This window comes from Martes martes (genome assembly GCF_963455335.1).
Source record: "Martes martes genome assembly, chromosome: 13".
NCBI classification, from domain to species: Eukaryota; Metazoa; Chordata; class Mammalia; order Carnivora; family Mustelidae; genus Martes; species Martes martes.
The window spans coordinates 83,169,980-83,192,102 of record NC_137901.1 but is presented as its reverse complement, the minus strand read 5'-3'; the positions used below and the strand labels follow the sequence as shown (position 1 = coordinate 83,192,102).

At 49.3% G+C, this 22,123-nt stretch overlaps 1 protein-coding gene across 2 annotated transcripts in view; it reads left to right on the top strand.

Annotated features, from left to right (window-relative positions):
- RPH3A (rabphilin 3A) overlaps nucleotides 1-22,123 on the top strand; it is a gene marked incomplete at both ends in the record, with an annotated part of 65,285 nt that overhangs the window by 20,762 nt on the left and 22,400 nt on the right. For both annotated transcript variants that reach the window (XM_080821971.1, XM_080821970.1), the window contains 9 exons: nucleotides 6,369-6,498; nucleotides 7,749-7,835; nucleotides 8,575-8,740; nucleotides 11,757-11,795; nucleotides 11,903-12,055; nucleotides 17,673-17,759; nucleotides 19,415-19,477; nucleotides 20,520-20,759; nucleotides 21,916-21,995. In XM_080821971.1, the coding sequence (XP_080678097.1) occupies nucleotides 6,369-6,498; nucleotides 7,749-7,835; nucleotides 8,575-8,740; nucleotides 11,757-11,795; nucleotides 11,903-12,055; nucleotides 17,673-17,759; nucleotides 19,415-19,477; nucleotides 20,520-20,759; nucleotides 21,916-21,995 (1,045 nt within the window). The remainder of the gene's footprint in view (nucleotides 1-6,368; nucleotides 6,499-7,748; nucleotides 7,836-8,574; nucleotides 8,741-11,756; nucleotides 11,796-11,902; nucleotides 12,056-17,672; nucleotides 17,760-19,414; nucleotides 19,478-20,519; nucleotides 20,760-21,915; nucleotides 21,996-22,123) is intronic.

Below are 22,123 nucleotides of genomic sequence, written 5' to 3'. Positions count from 1 at the left end.
CAACATGACATCCACTCTCCCACTTTGCGCAATTTTTACAAATCGCGTGTGATCACAACCCACCGCTGCTCTAAAGGCGGCTGCTCCAGCCCCATCCCATCAGTGGCGCAGCCCCAGCCTTCTGCCATTTCCCTCCCCGATTGAGGACTCGCCTGCAAAGCCATCATGCCTCATGGGCAGGGTACCTCGTCTCCACAGCACGCCACATTACGCCTATTTCCCCGTGTAATTGTGGCTCCACTAGCCTTCTCCCCAACACTCATCGAGACGCTCCAGCACAGAAGCAGTTGCCTGAATGTTTCTGAGGCCAGTTTGCACTTTTTGAGGGAGCCCGGGCTTTAGGAACAGTCAGGGTCAGCCCTCGACGTGGTTTCTGTCCTTGTCTGCACAAGGCAGCCAAACAGGGCTAGGCTTTCTGCGAGCTGTGCGTGAGAAGGCACGTTCTGCGTGTAGGTATGATCGCTCACGGGTCTGTGAGCATGCACGGGTGTGCTCACAGATGCACGCGGACCTGTGCCTCTAGGGGTGTGCCCATGGATGAATGTGTTCACCTGTGTGGATACCGACCATCCGTGTCCGTTTCTAGTCATCGAAGCTCCTTCAAAGTCTTTTTCAAAAGACAGATTTCCTGGGGTACAGGGAGTTATAAAAGCCACAGATTTCCAGAAGAAATAATTAGCAGCAACCATTACTGAGTAGTTATCATGTTCCAGGCATTTTACAAAAACACTCTTACTTTATTTTGGCTACAACCCTAGGAGGTCAGAACTTTGTTTTCTCTGGTTTACAGATGAAAAAGAGAGGCTCAGAAAGGTTAAGTTACTTTGTTGGGGGATCCCAGAGCTGGGAAATGGCAAAGCCAAATTGGGACCCAGGCAAGCTCACCCCAGAATTGGCACCCCAATTCCTGCATCACTGCCTGTTTCTAAATTCTGGAAGTGTGTGCATGCCTATGTGTGTGTGTGCCTGTGTGTAGGGACTCTGCATTTTCTTGGGGTTGACAATGAGCTCCTGGAGAAGGTGTTCAGGATCCTGAGAGCCCAAAGTTTGGCTTGTCTGACATCCACAGCGAGGCATAGAGATATTTTGCCCAAACCTTGCTCTGGAGAGGAGGGCAGAAGTCTGATTAGACGTGAGTCAGGTGGACATAGGACCTGGGTGGCAGATGGGGCAGGAATGTGAGTGTGGTAGGCAGAATAACGACCCTCTGCCCCGCAGCCCTAGATGTCCACATCTTAATCCCTGTAAACAGATCTGTTACCTTCTGTGGCAAAAGGGACTTTGCAAATGGGATTAAGTTAAGAATCTTAAGATGGGGTGATTATCTGGTGGACCCAGTGTAATCACATGGGTCCCTATAAGAAGGAGGCAGGAGGGTCAGAGTCACAGCAAGATTGAAAAATGCTACACTGCTGGCTTTGGAGATGGAGGAAGGGTCGTGACCCAAGGACTATAGGCAGCTGCTAGAAACTGGGAAAGGCAAAGGAACGGATTTGCTCCCGGAGCCTCGAGAAAGAATACAGCCCTCCCAGCATCTTGGCTTAAGCCCAGTGAAACCCCTGTCAGACATCTGGTCTCCAGAACCGTGAAGGTAATAAATACATGTTGCTTTAAGCCATTAAGGTTGCAGTGACTGTTACATCAGCAATAGGAAACTAACACATGGGGCAACTTCCCAGAGCCTGCTATTGGGCAACAGGATTCCACAGCCCTCCTGCTACTGTACTCTTAGCAGTACTGAGTTAGACCCACAGGGGATAATCCTTTGGTTTCCAGAGACCCGGTCCAGCTCCACATGTAGACAGTCTGGGGACTTACTTGTCTCTTTCTGCATCTGAAACTCTCACTGCTCTGAGTGTCTCAAGGGCTCCATTCTTATGTCCACTTGTTGTCTCGAAATGGGGATGTTGAGTCTCCTCTACCTAAAGCCTCTTGATGCTATCCCATCAAGATCCAGCATCAGGCCCTGCCCACCCCTCCAGCCTCATCTTCCTCCATCCAGCCCATGAGCCATGCTGAGCGTGTCACAGGGCCTTGGCACATGCTGTTTCCTCTTCTTCCAAGTGCTTTTTCTCGCCCGCTTTACTGGGTCAGCTCCTCTTTATGCTCAGATCTCAACTCAATGGTCGCTTCCTCTGAGGTCCCTTCTTGATGGTTCCTGTCCCTCTCTTCTGCCTTCTCCTGATCACTGATACTTGTCCTTCAGAGAACTTACTATGAGTGTGATTATGATGATCTGTGTGATGAATTCAGTAAGGCCCAAGCCCTCTCTATAATGCCAGCTCCACGCAGGCAGGAACTCACCTGTTTTGCTCCCTCTTGGGTCCTCATTGTCTACTTGGCACATGGCAAGTGCTCCATAAATATCTGAAATGAATGAGTAGCCCATCTGCTTCCATTTGGATAGCAAGGTCAGACCAAGTTGGGAATCCACTTCCTGCCACCTCCAGGGCTGGTCCGCTGGGACCCAGAAAAGGAGACATAGCCTTTCTGGTGCTTCTGGAAGCGTCCTGGGAAATGGGAGACGTCACAGAGTAAGCAGCAGCTCCCCTTAAGCGCCCAGCCTGGTGATGGATGGGTTTCCTGGACGCAGGGCATGAGTGGTAGTCGTAAAGTTAATCGGGCATGTAAAGACATAACTAGAGAGTGACAGGCACGTACGGTGTCCAGCTAATTGGACTCTTAATGTGGAGGCATTAGACAGGCAAACAGAACAGGCCGCCGACGCAGAGAGGGCCTTCTCTTCGACATGGAGGGACCTTCTGTTTCAAGACGCCATGGGAAGTCGTGGCATTTCAGCCTCTGAGACTCCCTGACTGCTGCCTGTGGGAGGAAACTTGAGCTTCACCTCGTCTAACCCCTTCACAGTAAAGTCTGGGAAAAGGGCTCCCAGAGAACAGAGGCTTGTTGAGGTCATTGACTGAAGAGAGAGGGTAGGATTCAAACCACGTCTTTTAACCCTGCCTTCCCGGCTCTCTATCTTCAAAAATGCGTTTTCTCTTCTAAAATAAAGGCAACACATGTTCGTGGTGGGAGGTTAAGGAGGCATATGGGGAGGCCAGCTAATCGGGTGCTGGAGGACGGAGGGAGACAGAGGCATTAAAGAAGCAAATTAAAAAAAAAAAAAAGGAAATAAACGTTGCTTATAATCCCACCACCCAGTGATTCTCACTGTGAATATTTGGGTGTGCTTCCTTTCTGATTTCCTTTTTTTTTTTTTTTTTGGTCAAGTGTACATCATGAAATTCGTTGCATGTGTTCCAAACCCCAGTTTGCACCCTGACATCCTGGGTTTTGGGGTGGGGGTCTTTTTCCTCCTTTAACATAATAAGGAGGACATTCTCCCATGCGGGTTGCCCTCCTGCTCCCTTTCTTCCTTCAGTGCTTCCCCAGTGTGGCTAGGAATTCACCAGCATCAGAATCACAGAGGGAGCCGCCTTGAGACTCAGATTCCCAGACCCCGCCTGGATCCCGCAGAATTACTGTCTGCATGCTGAGCGCTCTCCCTCTGTGATCCCCAGGCAGATCCAATTTCGAGAGCACCCCCTCACCCCTCCACACCCCAGTGCATGGCCCCCCGAAGGGCTGCTCAGGGGGCTTCTGCAGACCCATAGCTGACAAGGTAGGAAGCGGGGCTCCATGCTTCCGTATCCTTTTTGAATGCACAGACGGTTGCAGGCATCCCTCGGGGTACACACAGGGTGCTCCTGCCAAGACTGGTAAGAACACACATTTCTTCTGGGATAAAGAAGCCAAATGTTTTATCACCAGGATAAAGACCCATCGGTGACCCACCGTCTTCCGTGATGTAATTTCGATTTAGGTTCCTGCAAAGTTTCTGTGCTAAGTTTATGACCTTTGGCAGTGGCAGCTGTCTGTGCTGAGGTCCTAGCACCGGGGGCTGCAGGGAGGGTGTCCACACGAGCCGGCTGCAGGAAAGATCTTGGAGCAGAGAAGGAAGGTGTGCTCGTCCCAGCCCACATGTGTTTCTGTCCTTATGGGTCTCTGCCAAATTCATGAGTAACAAGGGTTCCTGAGCTGAGACCTCTGAATAATGATCTTAAATCTGTTGTTTTCCCGTGCCATTTGCTGTACTGATAGGAGCTAATGAGACTCTCCCCGTATAAGGCCTGTTCATGGGGCCTTTCGGCATTTAGGAGTGAACAGTGCAAGCAACAAGCATCTGGGTAGAGGCTTAAGAATGTGGGTTTAAGCGGTGAGTGAGTCCGTGGCCTTGATTTTCCAAGGGAGGCAGGAAAACCTCTGAGACTCCTGAGCAGAACACACTGTGGTTTATTTAGAATTGGGTCATCTGGTCTGGGCTGTCTTCCTGAGGCTTAACCTGAGGCGGGAAGCCAGAAAGGTTTCATGGAAAGCAGCGATGGTTTCCTGACCCAGAGAACTAGATGCCCGCCCTCGCTGAGCAGCCCCAGGCCAGTCTCTCACCCTCTCTGTGCTGGGGGCCTTACCCTGCTAGATTGAGAAGAACAAAATCTCACCATTTCCTGGCTAGGACAGTGGACAGAGGAAGAAATAGTAAAAGAGGAAAATGTGTACGAGGAAAGTGTCCTCATGAATTCACCATGCCCCACCTCCCATCAACTCGCCTCGTTGTCTCATAACATTTGATAATTCTGCGATATTGAAAGGCGTCCTGAAGTTTACGTGCTCTGGACAGCTTCAGGCTGTTGCTTTAAACTGTAGCTTTCCGAAGGAAATCTAATTCAACAGTCTAAACACGCAAAAGTGATAAATGCAGACGTGCTGTGGATGACGTAGGGTTTTCTGGGCCCTCAGAATCACCCTGCCCCACCACTCCAGTGCGTGGCCCCTAAACTGCCTCTAAGGAACCCTGGGGTGCCATAAAGCATAGTTTGACCACCGCTGATTCAGCCTGACACCTTCTGTTTTACAGATGAGGAAACAAGTCCAGAGAGGCAAAACCCCAGAGCCAGACTTCAGATATCTCAACCCTATATTGAGGGCTTTTCAGGGAAATAAAACGATGGGGCGCTGCAGGGTGTCTCGTCCCAAGCTTGGGCAAGTGAGAGGCAGAGGGACGGAACCAGCCAGGATAACTGGGTGTGTGTAACTTGGTGCTTACCCATGACTGAGGCTGTGGGGACTGCAAGGGGGGTCGAGCAGAGTGGAGATCAGACTGTTGAAGAAGATGCCTGGAACAGAGCGGCTGGGTGGAATGACAGTTAAGAACAGGGACTCTAGACAGACTGTGCCTGGGTCTGGATCCCAGCTTTCTCCACCTCCCGCTGTGTGACTGGTGTAAATCACTTAACCTCTCTGTGCCTCAGTTTTCCCACTTGGAAAATGGGGACAAGAATAGTGCTCAGCGTATTGTGCTGCCTGAGGGACTCATTAAGAAGATCCAGGGGAAGTGCTTAGCTCTGCACCTGGCACATAGGAAGTGCTCAGTAAACACCAGCAACTGGTATTCTAGGTGGATGTTCTGCGACCGCAGACTGGGGCTGATGCCTGGTGACTGCCCCCCCTGTCATCCTATAGAAACAGTTTCTAGGGAGAGCACAGGGAGGGAGAGGGAGGGAAGAGGAGAAGGGGGAAGGAGAGGGCCGCTCTGGCTCTGCGCATCCAGCCTCCCGAAGCAGCTCTGTCCCATCTGGGTCACGGTGGAGGCTCTGGGGGCCTGCAGGCTGCTCTTGGCTCTTCCCGGGGCAGAGCCGCTCTCTGATGAATGAAGCACAAAGGGAGCTGCTATTTATAATACTGGGAGTCAGAGCGCTCGGAGGGGATGGCAGGAGCGAGGAGGGCCTGTGGGGAGAGTCTGCAGCAGGTGGCTGCCAGGCAGGGCGGCCGGAGATCTTCAAGAGCCTGATTCCCAAATCGCCTCGCAGCAGTTCTCATGCCCATGGTGCCCGCAGGTGGGACCTGGCCCGTGGGGGGAGGGGGGACAGGGTCCGGCTGCATCCCAGGAAGGGGAGCAGGTGTGCTAGGGATGGGGATAGAGAAGACCCACGATGACGAGCAGCTGCAAGTAAACTTGGAGTTGCCAATGAAGACATCCAAGTGAAGATGTCAGGGAGACAATTAGATCAACAGAGCTGGAGCTCAGAAGGCAGTTTCCCTGGAGGAGGTGACATGAGACAGAAAGTCTAGATCAGGTGCTTAGCCCGCGGTCAATAGAAGAGATGGGCGATATGGGACATGGGTCTGCAGTGGTCTGAACACGTATCAGAATTTCATCTACGTGTGGGATGGGTCCAGCAGTCACCATCAGATACTCAGGATACTCAGGAACCCACGACTCAGAAAAGGGAGACCTCAGCTTGATACCATGGGAGATGCCAGTGGTCCCTGGTCCTGTAGGGCCCTCCTGACTCTGGGTCTGCTTCCAGGCGCCTGGTGGACCGTCTGGAGAACATGAGGAAGAATGTGGCCGGGGATGGGGTGAACCGCTGCATCCTGTGTGGAGAACAGCTGGGGATGCTGGGCTCCGCCTGTGTGGTGTGTGAGGACTGTAAGAAGGTACCGTCACCCTCCTCTCCCCTGCTTCCCCGCTCATCTCATGCACAGGGCCAGCCCTGGGCTCGAGCCAAGCCCTGGGTCTTGGGGATGGAACTTGGATCCTGAAGGGTAGTTGCCAACATGTATATTCCTTTGGAGGTGCTCCCATGCCTAACTACCTTCTGGGCAGCCCTGATTCTGGTTCTTGTCCGAGAACATGCTCGGACTCTTCTGTCCCCTTGGACCTCAGCTCCATCCAGGGTGAACTAGGACTTGAGCTATGGTTAAGCCTCCAAGTGTCCTGGTTGTGGCTGAGCGAGTTATGTATCAGGCTCAAAAGCGTGCCTGGCAGGTGTCTACACCTGTGTGTACATGGAAGGTTGACTCAGCCTCCTCTCACCCTGGCTTAGAAAGCCCCTCTCTAGCCAAGTTAGAGCCATTGGGCTTCTTGAGCATTTGTTCTTGAAGGGGAGTCTTCTGTGCTCCCTCTTCCCTGAACCTTCCCCTCAAGCTGTTGGCCCTTGACAGTTCCAGGACACAGATACAACTACCCTTGGTTCTGCCCGATTCCCAGGAGAGGGATTCAGGGGAGCACCTGAGCTGGGGACATCCATAATGTCACTTGGCATCTCCTGCTTGGGGTCCCCCTTAGCATTTAGAATGCAATACTGGGGAAAGTTTTTCTAGGCTAAAACACTTACCGGCTGCAGTCAACGAGATAGCAAAAAATTAGTGACCTATTGGGTTTTCCTTTTTGTCTTGACTGCCAGGCAACTCAGCCAAAATATAACGTTCAAACCATCACACAGTCATAGCTTTTATACAGATAACTTTCTTCTCCTTGGAGAGCTGAACCTGCAACCATAGGCCAGGTTAGGTCCAATTCATGGGGAAAGAAAGAAGAACCAGATTAATAAACAAACAAATATATGGGCCTCTCCACTGGGAAAATCAGGTCCGTGATCTCCCCTGTGTGGACGCTGAAAACTTGGACCCCACAGGGACTCTTGGAGAACTCAAGAGAATTTACTCATCCAGTGCTGGGGAGTGACTCTAGTTCTTGTTATTGGAAAGCAAGACTCAGACTGGAACTTGAATCCTAACTGGCCTTGGCTATGGGAGGGAGGTGAGAAAGAGAGAGTTCAAACTCTTGACATCCATCAAGAGAGAATGGGGCTCAACTGCCACCCTTCCCAGCCCTTCCCCCCCGATCACTGGCAGCTCAGAGCCTGGCATGTCTGAGCGTGCCCTGGCCTGTATTTTGTCCCCAGAATGTCTGCACCAAGTGCGGGGTGGAGACCTCCAATAACCGCCCGCATCCCGTGTGGTTATGCAAAATCTGCCTGGAGCAGAGAGAGGTGAGTGCATTAGTCCCGTCTGGCTTTGGGGGCACCCTTCCGTGTTAGGCCAGCTCCCCCTTTCTCACTGTAGCCAGGGGAACAGGGTGGCAGCCGCGGGCTGGGGAACCAGGTAAGGGATTGGTACAGGGGAGCCCGCTCAGCAGTGAACGCTGGCAGAAGAGTGATGTTTGAGTGAATTTCTTTTCTCCCCCTTCCGTTGACTTTTCTCTTCCTAGAAGTAGGGAGTGTATGCATTTAAGAGGTGGAAGGCTTGGAGTCCGCTTATGGTCCTTCCACTCTCTTGTGGGGTAACCTTATAGCAGTTCCTCACCTTTCTGACATTCAGCTTTCTCCATCAAGAAAATGGGTATACTTAGACCCTGCTACTGAGTGTTTGGGGCATAGTGTGTGAGTCAGATAGGAATTGTGACAGGCTCTGTACTTTGGGCAGGGAACAATGTATATATTTTTTTAAGATTTTATTTATTTATTTGACAGAGAGAGAGACCACAAGTAGGCAGAGAGGCAGGCAGAGAGAGAGGGGGAAGCAGGCTCCCTGCTGAGCAGAGAGCCCAACGCGGGGCTCCATACCAGGACCCTGAGATCATGACCTGAGCCGAAGGCGGAGGCTTTAACCCTCTGAGCCACCCAGGCGACCCCTGCAGGGAGCAATGTTAAAAACTGGCACTTGTAGAAGCAGGACGCTTAGTCCTTGGCTGCCGTGTCTTCATCCGGTCTTCATCCTGTCTTCCCTTAGGTGTGGAAGCGATCAGGAGCATGGTTCTTCAAGGGCTTCCCCAAACAGGTCCTCCCACAGCCTATGCCCATAAAGAAGACCAAGCCCCAGCAACCTGTCAGTGAGCCTGCTGCTCCGGAGCAGGTCACCCCTGAGCCCAAGCATGCAGCCCGGGCTCCAAGCCGAGGTAAGACAAAACAACTTCTCCTTTTAAGACCAAGGACAGATCTTGGCTAACTGGTCTACCTGGAGGATGTCCTGATGTCATGTCTTGTGTTTCCACCTAGCTGGTGGACAGCCGGCCTCAGGGCTTGGGTTTAGGACCCCTTTGTCCTCTGCGCAGCTCAGAGGAAGAACCCTTATCGAGAAGGCAGCCCAGGAAACCAGTTGGGGCTTCCTCAGAAAGTTAAAGATAGGGCTCCGCTACAATCCAGCAGTCGTACTACTGGGTATTTACCCAAAGAATACAAAAACACTAATTCAGAGGGGTACACGCACCCCAATGTTTATAGCGGCATTGTTTACAGTAGCCAAGATAGGGAAGCAGCCTGTGTCCACCAATTGATGAATGAATAAAGAAGACATGGTAGCCATAAATATAGAGATATACACAATGGAATATTACTCAGCCATAAAAAAGAATGACATCATGCCATTTACAACAACACGGACGGAGCTAGAGAGTATAATGCTAAGTCAGTCGGAGAAAGACAAACACCATATGATTTCATTCATATGTGGAATTCAGGAAACCACAAGTGAGCAAAGGGAGGGAGAGAAACCAAGATACAGCCTTTTAACTGTAGGGAACACACTGATGGCTACCAGAGGGGAGAGGTGGGGGGATGGGTGAAGGAAATGATGGGGATGAAGGAGGGCACTTGTCATGATGAGCACAGGGTGTTGTGTCTAAGTGTTGAATCACTATATTGTACATCTGAGATGAATGTAATACTGCATAGTGAAGTGTAATACAGCGACACTATCGTATCGTAGAGTGCAATATGGTAACACTTTGTATAATGGTGAAATTAAAATAAAAACAGGGAACTCTCCAGCAATGCCAGGCGGCCAACAGCTTTTGTTGTCATCTCTGATGAGTATATAGAGGTGCCACAGAGGTGGAAATTAAAATTAGAAACTGAGAGACTCCCATCATCGTGGTACACACTGGAGCCTGAGTGGGACTTGCTGGGAAGCCTTCCTTGTCCCTGAGACTCCTATCAACCATCAGCGGAGCATCTGAAATTGTACTAATTAAAAGTGAAAGATGAATAAAAGGGAAATTACTAAAAGGAAATTACCATGGCTATAGATATGATCATCCTTATCCAAGTCATATTATTAATTAGTAAAATGAACGATAAAAGGGAGAGGCAAAAAGGTAAAAAAGAAGAAAAAAAGCAAATCCAATACGAACGTGTTTTAATTGCCTGAGACCAGTAGGCTTGACCAGACGAGGCCCCTGTAATGACCTCAGTGAACACTAAGTGATAAAATCTGGTCTGAATGTCAGTTTTGCAGTTCAGTGCCGGCAATGCTTCTGAAAGGTAAGTTGTAGTCGAAGGTCTCCGAGTTGAAATGTCCGACTGGGTCTCCCATAAGATGACTTCTCAAGGGGTCCTGTATAGTGCCTGGCACTCAAAACACATCTGCCAGATGCTTCCTGACATGGCCCAAGCCAGGTCTATTCCTTGCAGAGAATTACCGAATTCTCAATATATACCACGCCCCCAAGGAGCCCCCAGTCTTACCTCCAGCACAGCCTTCTTCCTGGTTAAGCTTTCCCCTCTGTAGACTGAGAAGACTGCACAGCCTCACGGTCAAGATCTGGAACATCTGAGACCAGGAGGACCTGAATCTCAGTTCTAGCTCTGCGAGTCACCTGGCCCTCTGAGACTCTCCTCGTCAGTGAAATGGGGTTAATAACTCACTGGGTTACTTTGAAGATTAAATGAGGTACTAGATGGCAGGTGCTTTGCAGAATGTAGTGCTTAGTAAATATTAACCAATATCATATAATACTAAAGACACAAACACACACATCAATAGTATGAATTAGCTTATCAGATAAAACTGTGGACAAAGCAAATAACTCCCAAACCATTCATATCTCTAGAAAGAAAACATCACCAGCATTGCACAGTGACACATGAAAAATTATTGGTGGTAACATCCAGTGCTGGTGAAGGTCAGGGACATGGGTACTTTACAAACTGTTGGTAAGACTATAAATCATCTCCAGCCTTTCAGAAAGTGTTATGGCAGAATTTATTAAAATTCAAAGTGTATGTCCCATATGATCAGGCAGTCCCTCTCTGGGAATATATCTAGCAACAATCAAAGGGCCAATATAAACAGATATTTGTGTAAGTATATTCACTGTGTCATTATTTATGGTAGCAAAACCCCTGGAAAACCCTAAATGTTCATTAATGGGATTGTTTAATGGATGATGGTACAACCACACCATGCTATATTAGGCCTCTTTTAAAATTGAATGATGGAAATGTGTATTATAGATTTGGAATGATGCCCATGATAGCTTTTGATATTCTTTTAACAAACCCTTACTGAACACCCAGTGAGTTCCAGACTCTGTTTTGTGCCCCAGGACTACAGTGTTAAGTGGAACAGACAAGATCCTTGCCCTCAAGCAGCTAAAATTGTCCTGGGGAAAACATACTCGACAAACAGCATGGGCAAATACCATGTAATACCAGATAGTGATGGGGTCTAGAGGACAGATGAAGCAGGTGAAGAGGACAGGTGTGGCAGGAGGCTCCGTGTTGGATGGAAAGGTCACAGAAGGGCTGTCTGAGGAGCTGGTAGAGAGGGCTTATGGAACATTTGGGAATGTCACGTGCAAAAGAATCTGAGGTTGGAGCATGCCTGGTTGAGTCCTGGGGAAACTCAAGCGAACAGAGAACACTCTAGAACAGTTTGTATGATCATTTGCTAATGATCCCAGTTCTTTTTAAAACTTGTGCATGCTCACACGTGCTCATGCATGCAAAGGAAATCATGTGAAATAGTAAACGGGAGCTACCACCCAGGGGAAGTTGGAAGAGGGGACTTCCAGCTCATTTTATAAAAGTTCCTGAGAGTGGCACTGGGTCCCTTTGTGGACTCCTTAAACGAGGGCTCACCCGAAACTGTAAAACAAGGGTTCCCCCATCATCTCTCTCTCTCTCTCTCTCCAGGTGACACTGAAGACAGGAGGGGCCCAGGTCAGAAAACAGGTGGGTCCTGCTGACTCTGTCTTATATTTTGGGACAGGAGCCCTTCTATCCTTCTATTCCATCCCTCTGTTGCCCTTTCTCCAATTAACACGTGATTTCCCCTCCAGGTCCTGAACCAGCCTCCGCTCCCGGGCGAGGAAGCTATGGGCCTCCTGTGCGCAGAGCCTCTGAGGCACGCATGAGCTCAACCAGCCGGGACTCAGAGAGCTGGGACCATGGCCATGGTGCGGCTGCTGGCGACTCCAGCCGGAGCCCAGCAGGTAGGAGACATGAGCAAATCCAGACAGGCTTCCTGGATGAGGAGAATCCAAAGGAATGGGGGTGACAGTGTTTTAGTCCATGTATTCTGTATTTATTGAGCATCTGCTATGTGCCACATTCCGTTCTAGATGCTGGAAAGACAACCGAGAAACAATTCTGCCTCTAAACAGATATGTTTGGTATTATCCGTTTCCTGCTCTAATGCCAACTGTCAGGAAAAGGTAGGGGGATTTGCCCTCCTCCCTGAAAGCCCTGAGGAAAATGCAACGTGTCTCTGAGCAGAGTTGAGACGCTTCCTTCTCGCAGACCCAGTCAAGTTCTTTGTTCTCTTGGCCAATGGCCTCTGCTGTCCACAAGGATGGGGTCGGTTGGCATGGCCAGGATGTCGCTCATAGCTGCTCTCCACTCACTGGTGCCCAGTACCTCTGGCTGCACTCACGGGGGATTTATTTGCCAAGAGTGCCCACTGGTGGGAGTCCTTGATTCATGGACTTTGGGAAAAATGTCTGCTGGATGAGAGAAATCAAAGCTCCCTGCCTCCTGTGGGAACCCTCAGAGCCACTTCATTTCCTGTTTAAGCAAGGACATGAGACTGGGTCCAAACTTGGATGGGCTGAATATTCAGGTCCCATATTGACCTCTAGCTTCTCTTCCTCAATAGTGGGTCTGCAGCTTAGGCCCATAGTCCCTCTTCTTCTTCTTGGCAAGAGAGCTAGGCAGGTACCCTGTGCTTAATCCACTGTGCACACCCCCTAGTGAAACTGTGATTCAGATTTATAGAGAAAGAAGGATTTCTCAGCTCTGCGACATCACGGAATATTTGTTGTCTACTTACTATGGGCCAGATGCTGGCCCAAGCTCTTCACGTAGAACATCTCCTTTAATCCTTGTCACAACCCCAAACCCCGTTATGAAGACTTCTATTATTCCCATTTTACCAGTGGAGACACTGAGCTCAGAGAAGTGATGCCACTGGCCCGAGGTCACACAGCCGATCATTGGTTCCAATGGAAATTAAACCCATGTCTGTCCAGCATCAAAGCTTGTGCTTGTTTTTCTCTTCTGGAGGTGAAGTTTTTATTAACAGTGCTTTTTTTAGAAAGCATCTTTTTAAATGGTGGTAAAATATACTTAATATTAAATTTACCATTTTAATTACTTTTAATAGTAGCATTAATTGCGTTCACACTGCCATGCAACCATCACCACTAACCAGCTGCAGAGCCATTTCATCCCCAACTGAATCTTTTACCCATTAAACTATAATTCTGCATTCCATTTCCCCCCAGCCCCTGGTGACCACTAACCACTATGGATTTGCTTATTCTTGGCATCTCATATAAATGGAATTACACAGTGTGTGGCCTTGTGTGACTGGCTCCTTTCACTGAGCATCCTATGTCCAGGGTTCATTCATGTTGTGGTATGTATCACAACCCAGGATTCCTTTTTAAGGCTAAATAAGATCTCCGTGCATGGATAGACACTTTGTTTATCCATTCATCTGTAGATCGATCTTTGGGTTGTTTCCACATTTTGGCTGTTGTGAATAATGAACATTGGTGTGCAAATATCCATTTGAGTCCCTGCTCTTAATTTGGGGCGGGGGGGTGGTCTATGCCTAGAAGTGAGATAGCTGGACCATATGGTAATTGTATGCTCAATTTTCTTAGGAACCATCCATTCTGAGTTCTATAGCAGCTTCACCAGTTTACATCTCACCAGAAATACACAAGGGTTCCAGTTTCTGCACATTTTCACCCACATTTGTGTAGTGTGTGTATGTGTGTACCCATCCTAATGCATGTGAACGGGTATCTCATATTTTTTATTTCCATTTCCTTGATGATTAGTGATGTTGAGCATCTTTTCATGTGCTCATTGGCCGTTTGTATATTTCCTTTGGAGAAATGTCTGTTCAAGTACTTCGCCCATTTTTTAATTGGAATGTTTGTTTTATTATTGTTGAGTTACAGGAGTTCTTTATATATTGTGGATATTAATCCCTTTGCAGATCTATGATTTGTCAATATTTTCTCCTATTCTGTGGGTTGCCCTAGCACCCCGTTGATAGTGTCCTTTGATGCACCAAAGTTTTTAATTTTGATGAGTCCCATTTTTCTTTCATTTTCTGTGCTTTGGGTGTCATATTCAGTTACTCCAAAGATTTATTTATTTATTTATTTGAGAGAGAAAGAGCGTGCAGTGGGGAGAGGCAGAGGGAGAGAGAGAATCTCAGTTTCACAACCCTGAGATCATGACCTGAGCCGAAACCAAGAGTCAGATGCTTCACCAACTGAGCCACCCAGGCGCCCCCCTCTTTGATCCATTTTTAGTTAACTTTTGTATATGAAGCCTGTGCTTTTAGCCTCCGTATTATTTTGCCTCTTGAGGGAAAAGAGAGTCACACAACACTCCTGAGTCAGATTTGAACCCCTGTCCCTCAAGAGTCAGTGTAAATGCTACCGCCATCTAGAAAGCTTCTAGCATCCACCTGCCCCATCTTGAGCTGAGTTCCTTGCTCCCACCTCTGAGTTCCCAGAGGATTGACACTCAGTGCTAATTAGTGCTTGTCACCATCTAAAACATAGTAAAGCCAGAATCTCTTTCCCTGAGAGCAGTAGAAGACAGGGGAATCAGGGGATCCGTGTACCTTAGGTGTGCGTTAAAAGCCCTCGTTCCTCTGCCCCACTCCAGACCTACTAAATCAGAACTTCCAGGGTCCGGAACCAGACTCTGCACTTCTTAAGCAAACTCTTCCAGTTTGAAAGTTTGAAAACCATTGCTCAAGAGCCTGAAAAGTTAGATATACGAGTTTGGATGTTTTCTTGAAGGAGCTAGGGAGCCACAGAAGGATATTGAGCAAAGGGCCAGCATCTTGTATTTTTATATCATTCATGCATCCCACAGTACCGTGACTCAAGTCCTAGCTGGGGGCACTGAGGTTACTCAGAGGGGCCTGTTGCTCCAGCCACCTAGAGCTACCTAACCTCTTTGTACAGTCTTCAGAAGGGAGGGTTGCAACCCTTCCCGATCTCCTGGGGCCCAGATGCTCTTGCCGCATGGTAAAAGGCTCAGTCATGCTGGCAGCCCTCGGTGATGAGCCAGACTAAGCCCCAGAGGGAATTCCATCAGGAGTTCTGAGTATGACTTGCAACTCAGGTCCCAGATCCTCCGCAAGAATCCAGTCAGCTCTGCATGTCCCATTCAGTAATCCTGACACCTCCCAGTGCCCCCTTCTCCGCATATCTGGGACATGGTAGTACCTTGGAATAAACCAAAATCATCCCGACTTTTCTTTAGGCTACCAAGGTTTGTCTGGGCACCAATAGCCCTTTTATGTTGGTATGCCCAAACTCCAAGTCCAAATGCCACCTGCACCAGGAAGCTGTTCCCATCCCCCCAGCCAAAGGTTGCCTCGTACCTCCATCCCCTGCAATGTTCCTTATTTACCTCTATGGCCATTTCAGTTCAGTGTCAAGGGCACAAACACCAGAACAGAGACTGTGTGGGGTCAGATCTCAGCTCCACCACCTGCCAGCTGCATGTTCCCATTTTACAGATCAAGACAACAAGCTTTCAATTATTGTAAAATGAAAAGAATGGCAGTAATCAGTCTTATCTTCTGGGGTTGCTGTAAAGGGTTAAGTGAACGGAAACCTCACAGTGGTCCTTGTAAAGTTCTCGGAACACAGCCCGGCGTGCTGTGGGACCCCAGGGTGCACGATTATTCACTTTCTACCTCCTGGGGCAGGTATAACATAACCTGCCCCAAATTATTTTTGGAGTCAGACGAACGTGGTTGGAGGTCCTAGCCCCTTCCAAGCTAAGTGACCTCGGGCACACTTGAAGTGCCATTTTCTCTACTTCCAAATGGGGACCACACATGACTTTGAGTTCTGAGGGTTCCAGGAAGTGACGTTCATGGCCTGGCACATCTGAAGCACTCAGTGGATGTGGGCTATTACGGCTGTTTTATAAGCTCATTATCTCGGTGTCTGTCTCCTTCCTCTGGACCATGCGCTCTTAGAGGAATTAAGATGGGTTTTGTCCATCTTCTCTAGGGATTGGCTCTTGGTAGACATTGAATGAGCGAGTAAGTGAGTGAGTGAATGAATGAATGAATGAATGAACGAACAAGGACCCAAAAGAACAGACCACGGTGCTACTGCAGGACCCCAGCCCGAGGTGGCAAAGCACCTTCTGTCATTATCATTCAAGCATCTCTCCAGTGACAAAGAGCTGAATTCAGGAAAGGTGGGATCCAGACCAGTGAAATGCACGAGGACAGGACTTTCTTCCAGAAATGTCATACCTTCTGGATGCATGTACACAGGAACTGCTGTGTACATTATCCCCTTTGATCCCCCAGTAGCTGTGCAGGAGACAGTAGCATCTGATGGTCTCAGGCAGAATCTGGAGACCAAATGCTTGAATTCAAACCCTGGCTCTGCCACTAACCAGTAAGAAGACATTAGTGAGCTCCTTAGCCCTCTGTGTCCAGCTTCCCCATTTGTAAAATAGAGATAATAAAGCACCCACTTCATGAGGTATAGAGATTAAATAGGTTCTTAAAGTGTAAAGTCCCTGAAACATGGAATACAATAGGCATTAAATAAATGTTAAGTCATTATTATCCTATAGACAGAGCTGTTGCCTCCATGAGACATTTGAGGTTCAGAGACGGTGAGTGACCAACCCAAGTCACACAGTTTATATGAGAAGCTGGACGCAGAGCTGTGTGAAAATGGAGACCAGAGTCAACAATAATAATATTTAGGGCATGTGGGTGGCTCAGTGGGTTAAGCCTTCGGCTCAGGTCATGATCTCAGGGTCCTGGGATCGAGCCCCGCATCAGGCTGTCTGCTCAGCAGGGAGTCTGCTTCTCTCTCTCTCTCTGCCTGCCTCTCTGCCTACTTGTGATCTCTCTCTCTCTCTCTTTCTCTGTGTCAAATAAATAAAATCTTTAAAAAAAACAATAATAATATTTAGAGTTTACTCCATGCCAGGTGCTGTTCTGAGCCCTTTGCTTGTACTGTACTCTAGCATCTCTATGCAACCCTAGGAGGGAGGTACTATTATCCCTCTTTCACAGATCAGGAGACAGAGGCCCAGAGAGGACAGGACACTTGCAGAAGGTCACACAGGTGGAGACAGCATCATGAAACCTTTGTTTTTTTTTTTTTTTTAAAGATTTTATTTATTTATTTATTTGACAGAGATCACAAGTAGGCAGAGAAGCAGGCAGAGAGAGAGGAGGAAGCAGGCTCCCTGCTGAGCAGAGAGCCCCGTGCGGGGCTCGATCCCAGGACCCTGGGATCACGACCCGAGCCGAAGGCAGAGGCTTTAACCCACTGAGCCACCCAGGCGCCCCATGAAACCTTTGCTTTTTGCCCCCCGTGTCACTGCTGTGATTGCACAAGGGGTCTGAGTGTTGCACAGAGAGAAGGCACGGAGGGGAGGGGGAGGTCTGCACTCAGTTCAAACCCAGAAGGCATTGCCTCGTGCCAAACAGACCAGTTCCAGGCTTCCTCCTGCTTCCACTCTGTGTGTACATGTGCGGGTCCGTGCGCGCGCACACACAGAACAAGACATGTTCTTTCTTTTCCCCTGCAGGTTTGCGACGGGCCAACTCCGTGCAGGCCTCCAGACCCGCCCCCGCCACCATGCAGAGCCCCGCGCCGCCCCAGCCCGCGCAGCCAGGTACCTGCCGCCTGCCCACCCAGACTGTCACTCAGCTGGGACCCCGGTGTCTCCCGTCCTTGCTTGCAGAGCCCGCCCGGCTTTCTGCAAAGCCACAGCCACCACCAAACGCTCAGCTCTGCAAAGATCCTGACCATGAGTAATCCTCCAGGTGGGGAAGATGGGCACAAGCGAGAGGGGACCAACGGACCCACGTTGACAGGCTTCTTCAGGCACTGTCACTCCCTTTCACAGTCCTTACCTCATGCACCTGCCACCTGCCCTCTGACCTCACATCTTTCTTGAAATCGATTCACTTGAAAAACGCAATGGAGAGAACTTGCTATCGCAGACTCTCTCTCAAGGAAGTGCTGGCGACTGATGCTCCCAGAACAGCAGTGTGAGAGTCAGGAGGACATGGTGACCAAAGAGATGAGTAATATGGAAAAATCCATATGAATATGGATTGCATAAAACAGTAGCAATAATGCCTGACTGGTGCAGTTAACATTGTGTTATTTTAAAAGGAACCTGTAATAATGCCATAAATGAGAACCCAGTATCCCATGTCCTAAAGACACAGAGCAATTTGCTAGGGCTATCCTAACAAAGTATCATGCACAGAGTGGCCTAAAAGTACGGATATTCGTAGTCTCACAGTTCTGAAGGCCAGAAGTCCAAAATCAAGGTGCTGGCAGAAGTGGCTCCTCCTGGAGACTTTAGGGAGAATCCGCTCCACACCTCTCTCCTAGCTCCCGGTGGTCCACAACTTCCTTGGCCGATTGGTGGCCTTCTCCCTGTGCCTTCACACCGTCTTCCTTCTACATACATCTCTGTGTCCAAATCTCTCCTTTTTTGTAAGGACATAGTTGTCTGGTGTTAGGGCCCACCCTGATGACCTCATCTCAACTTGATTGTCTGCAGAGACCCTCTTTCCAAATAAGGCTACATTCAGAGGGACTGAGGGTTAGAACTTCAGCATCCTTTGGCGAATTCAGTTCAGCCCATCGCAGGGGGTAATTATAAAAATTAATGCAATGAAAATAAAGCCGTGCAGTGAGACTGTCCGTATGCCGGCCTGCTGAAGGTTCTGAGCCGGTGGCCTGTTTTCTGCTCGAAAGGGAAATTCACAAAAGTTAGAGAGGGGTTAGAGATGACGTAGCACCTAAACGAGACGTTTCCATGATGGAGTCGGTATTGACAGGCAGTGGGAACCGAAATGACTTTCTTGCTGTGTGTTTGAACGTTACTCCAAGCCCCCTCCCTGTGGCTCTCCCTTGCATCCCATGCTATGGGAAATGTAGTTGTAAAGAATCCACTGGACCAGGAATGATCCCATAGTGATGGATGGTGGAGTCAAGGCATAAACCTGTGTATCACCTCACAACAATTCCAATTCCATTCATTTATCAACTTTGTAACAGCCGGTGAGACTCAGAGCAGGTGCAACCATCCCCATTTCAGAGGAGGCCCAGGAATGAAGCACTGGGGCTTGAACCCAGGTCTTTCTGACCTCAGAGTCCCCCAATGGGACCATTCCTGCATCCCTGGGTGCCTGTGGCCATCACCTGCTGCCTCCGGGCCTGTGTCCACAGTCCTTAAATGAAGGGGGATAGGGAAGAACACCCAAATGATGCCACCTTGTCTGCTCCGTCCCTCTCTCTTTCCCCATTCAGGGCCTCCAGGAGGCAGCAAACTCGGCCCTGGACCCGCAGGACGATTTCCAGATCAGAGACCAGGCAAGTGTTCTTTCTTCCTCCCACCTGCCCAGTGGGCACCCCTCTTCCTGTGAGAGAGCAGGGGCTGCCAGATCTTCACCCCTTCTGCACCCAGAGACCCATCGGAGGAGCTCTAAGTGGTCTCCCTAATTCCAAAACTCTAGATGGTCCTCACTAAGATGACATAGCTAGAAAAGGACAGCACATGCAGTGGTTAAGAACACAGACTGTCTGGATTCAAATCCAGGCTCCTTTCCTCTCCAGCTGTCAAGTCACTTAACTTCCCTGAGCCTCTCTTTCCTTATCTCTAAAATGTGAATAACCTCACAGAGTCGATGGGAGGATTAAACAAACCAAGACGTATAAAACCTTAGCCCATGGCCTGGAGTGGATTAAGATCATGCTGAGTGACGGTGGTTCTTCGTATGAGGTGTATGACTCATCATCAGTTACTAGAGCTATGGCTTACTCAGTGCTTTCTAGCTCACCAGGTACTGTTTTAAGTGCCATCCATGTAGTAATTTTTTAAAAAGAATAGCTACTAGTTTTGAGCACCTCCAGGTATTATAATTCCCATTTTACATGTGAGGAAACTGAGGCTCAGAGACATTAAGTAACTTGCCCCAGGTCACACAGCAGAAATTCAAACCCAAGCCGTCTGGCTGCAGAGCCTACACCACTAATCAGTACCCCCATGAGGTCTGTCTTGCCTGCATCTGAATCAGCTCCTGGGACGTGTTCTAAGACCCAGACTCCAAGGCCCGTGGCACTGCCTACTGAGTCTGGGTGGGGCCTGAGAACCTGCATTTTTACAAGCTTCCCTAGGTGGTTTTCACAAAGGCAATATTCAGAGGCCCAGTGAATAACATGATGCAGTACCCCCGTCCCCCCGTCAGCTGGATGTGGCGATCCTCCATGGCTGGGCTGGGTGGTTCTGGTACCTTGCCAAGCACATGGTATACAGTAGGTGCTTATCACTAACGGTAATGCTGCAGCATTTGCTGATGTCACGGCACAGAGACTCAGCTGACTCTTTCCTGCCCTCTCCCCATCTCCCCTGCAGAGGTGGCTCCCGGTGACTCTGGCTATGCCGGGGCAACTGCCCCGCCCCGGGAGGAGAGAACGGGGGGAGTTGGGGGCTACTCAGCAGCTGGAGCCAGGGACGACCGAGCGGGCCCCCCACCGGGCCCCTATTCCCAAGCCTCTGCTGCTGTCCCCCAGCCTGCCGTGGCCCCTGCCCGCCAGCCCCCACCCCCGGAGGAGGAGGAGGAAGAAGCCAACAGCTACGATTCGGATGAAGCAAGTAGGTGGTACTTACGGGATGAGTCTGGGGAGAGTCACTTCGGGGTGTCGCCCCTGGGGACAGAGGAACAGGCCCCTGTATGCCAAGCCTAATAAACATACCAACCAAGTTATAAAGATACAGGTTTATGTTACTAAGTTCACAAAACAACATCAGCTTTCTAAAGAATAGATGCTATGTGTATTTTTATTGTGATAAAGTTACCGTCTAAATCATTTTAAAGAATACGGTTTGACTATATTTGCGATGTTCAGTTTGGTGGTTCCTCAACGAGTCAGACGGAAGTATCATATGGCCCAGCATTTCACGTCTTTCTTTCTAGCTATATGTATGTACTTTGATAGCCTCTAAAACTCTTTAACGTGTATCTTTTAGAAGTAATATCTTAACCATAATTTAAAAATTCCTGGACATTTCCTCCTGCATCCGTCCCTTCAATGACTTGTAAAGTGTCTGTTCTGGGCCTGGCCCACTCAGACCCAGAGTCCTAGGGACACACATGCACACACACACCCCAGTGACACTCATCCTGGGTGTGTCAGAGCAGCAAGGGAGAGCTGCGATGGCCTTTGTGAGCTGGAGGGAGACATGGATGGATGAGTGTCTGGATCTAATATGTGTTGTGGGGCTGGGAGCATTGCAAGAGCTCCTACTCAGGTGGGTAGACAGGACACAGATGGAAGAAGTGACCCACAGTCATTATCAGTGGCCTGGCTTTGACCCAGCCTGTCACCTCTCCTTAATGGAAAATGGGAGAATATTCCAGGCAGAGGCAACAGCAAATGCTCAGACTCATTTCTTCCTGTAGTGGCTATGTGAGCACCGACTGTGTGCTCTGTACTGTACCCAGTGAGGACACAGCAGTGAATGAGACAGTCACAGCCCTTGCCATCAGGGGGCTCTCGGTCTAGCAGGACAGGAAGTCAGTAACTAGGCAGTTGCACACACGATTAAGTGAGAGTAAGTGATCACAGGTGTGCTGAGGGCTCTGAAGGAAAGGAGGGTCTACCAGGATGGGGTGTCCAGAGCAAGGACTGAGTCTTCCCCTCTGTAGGCTCAGTGCCTACACCAGACTGGGCACATAGTAAGTGCTCAGGGAATGTTTGCTGAGTGACTGAACGAATATTCTCTGGGTTCCTGCCTCTGCCCCTTTCAGCCACCCTGGGTGCCCTGGAGTTCAGCCTTCTCTACGACCAGGACAATAGCTCCCTGCACTGCACCATCATAAAAGCCAAAGTAAGTGAGAGGCCAAGCTGGGGACCGCTCAGAATGCTCAGGCATGTCTCGGGGATTTGGGGATGGCATGGGTGACCGGGCCTGTCTATGTGTGACAGTGACAGCGATGAGAAAGGAACAGGAATTAG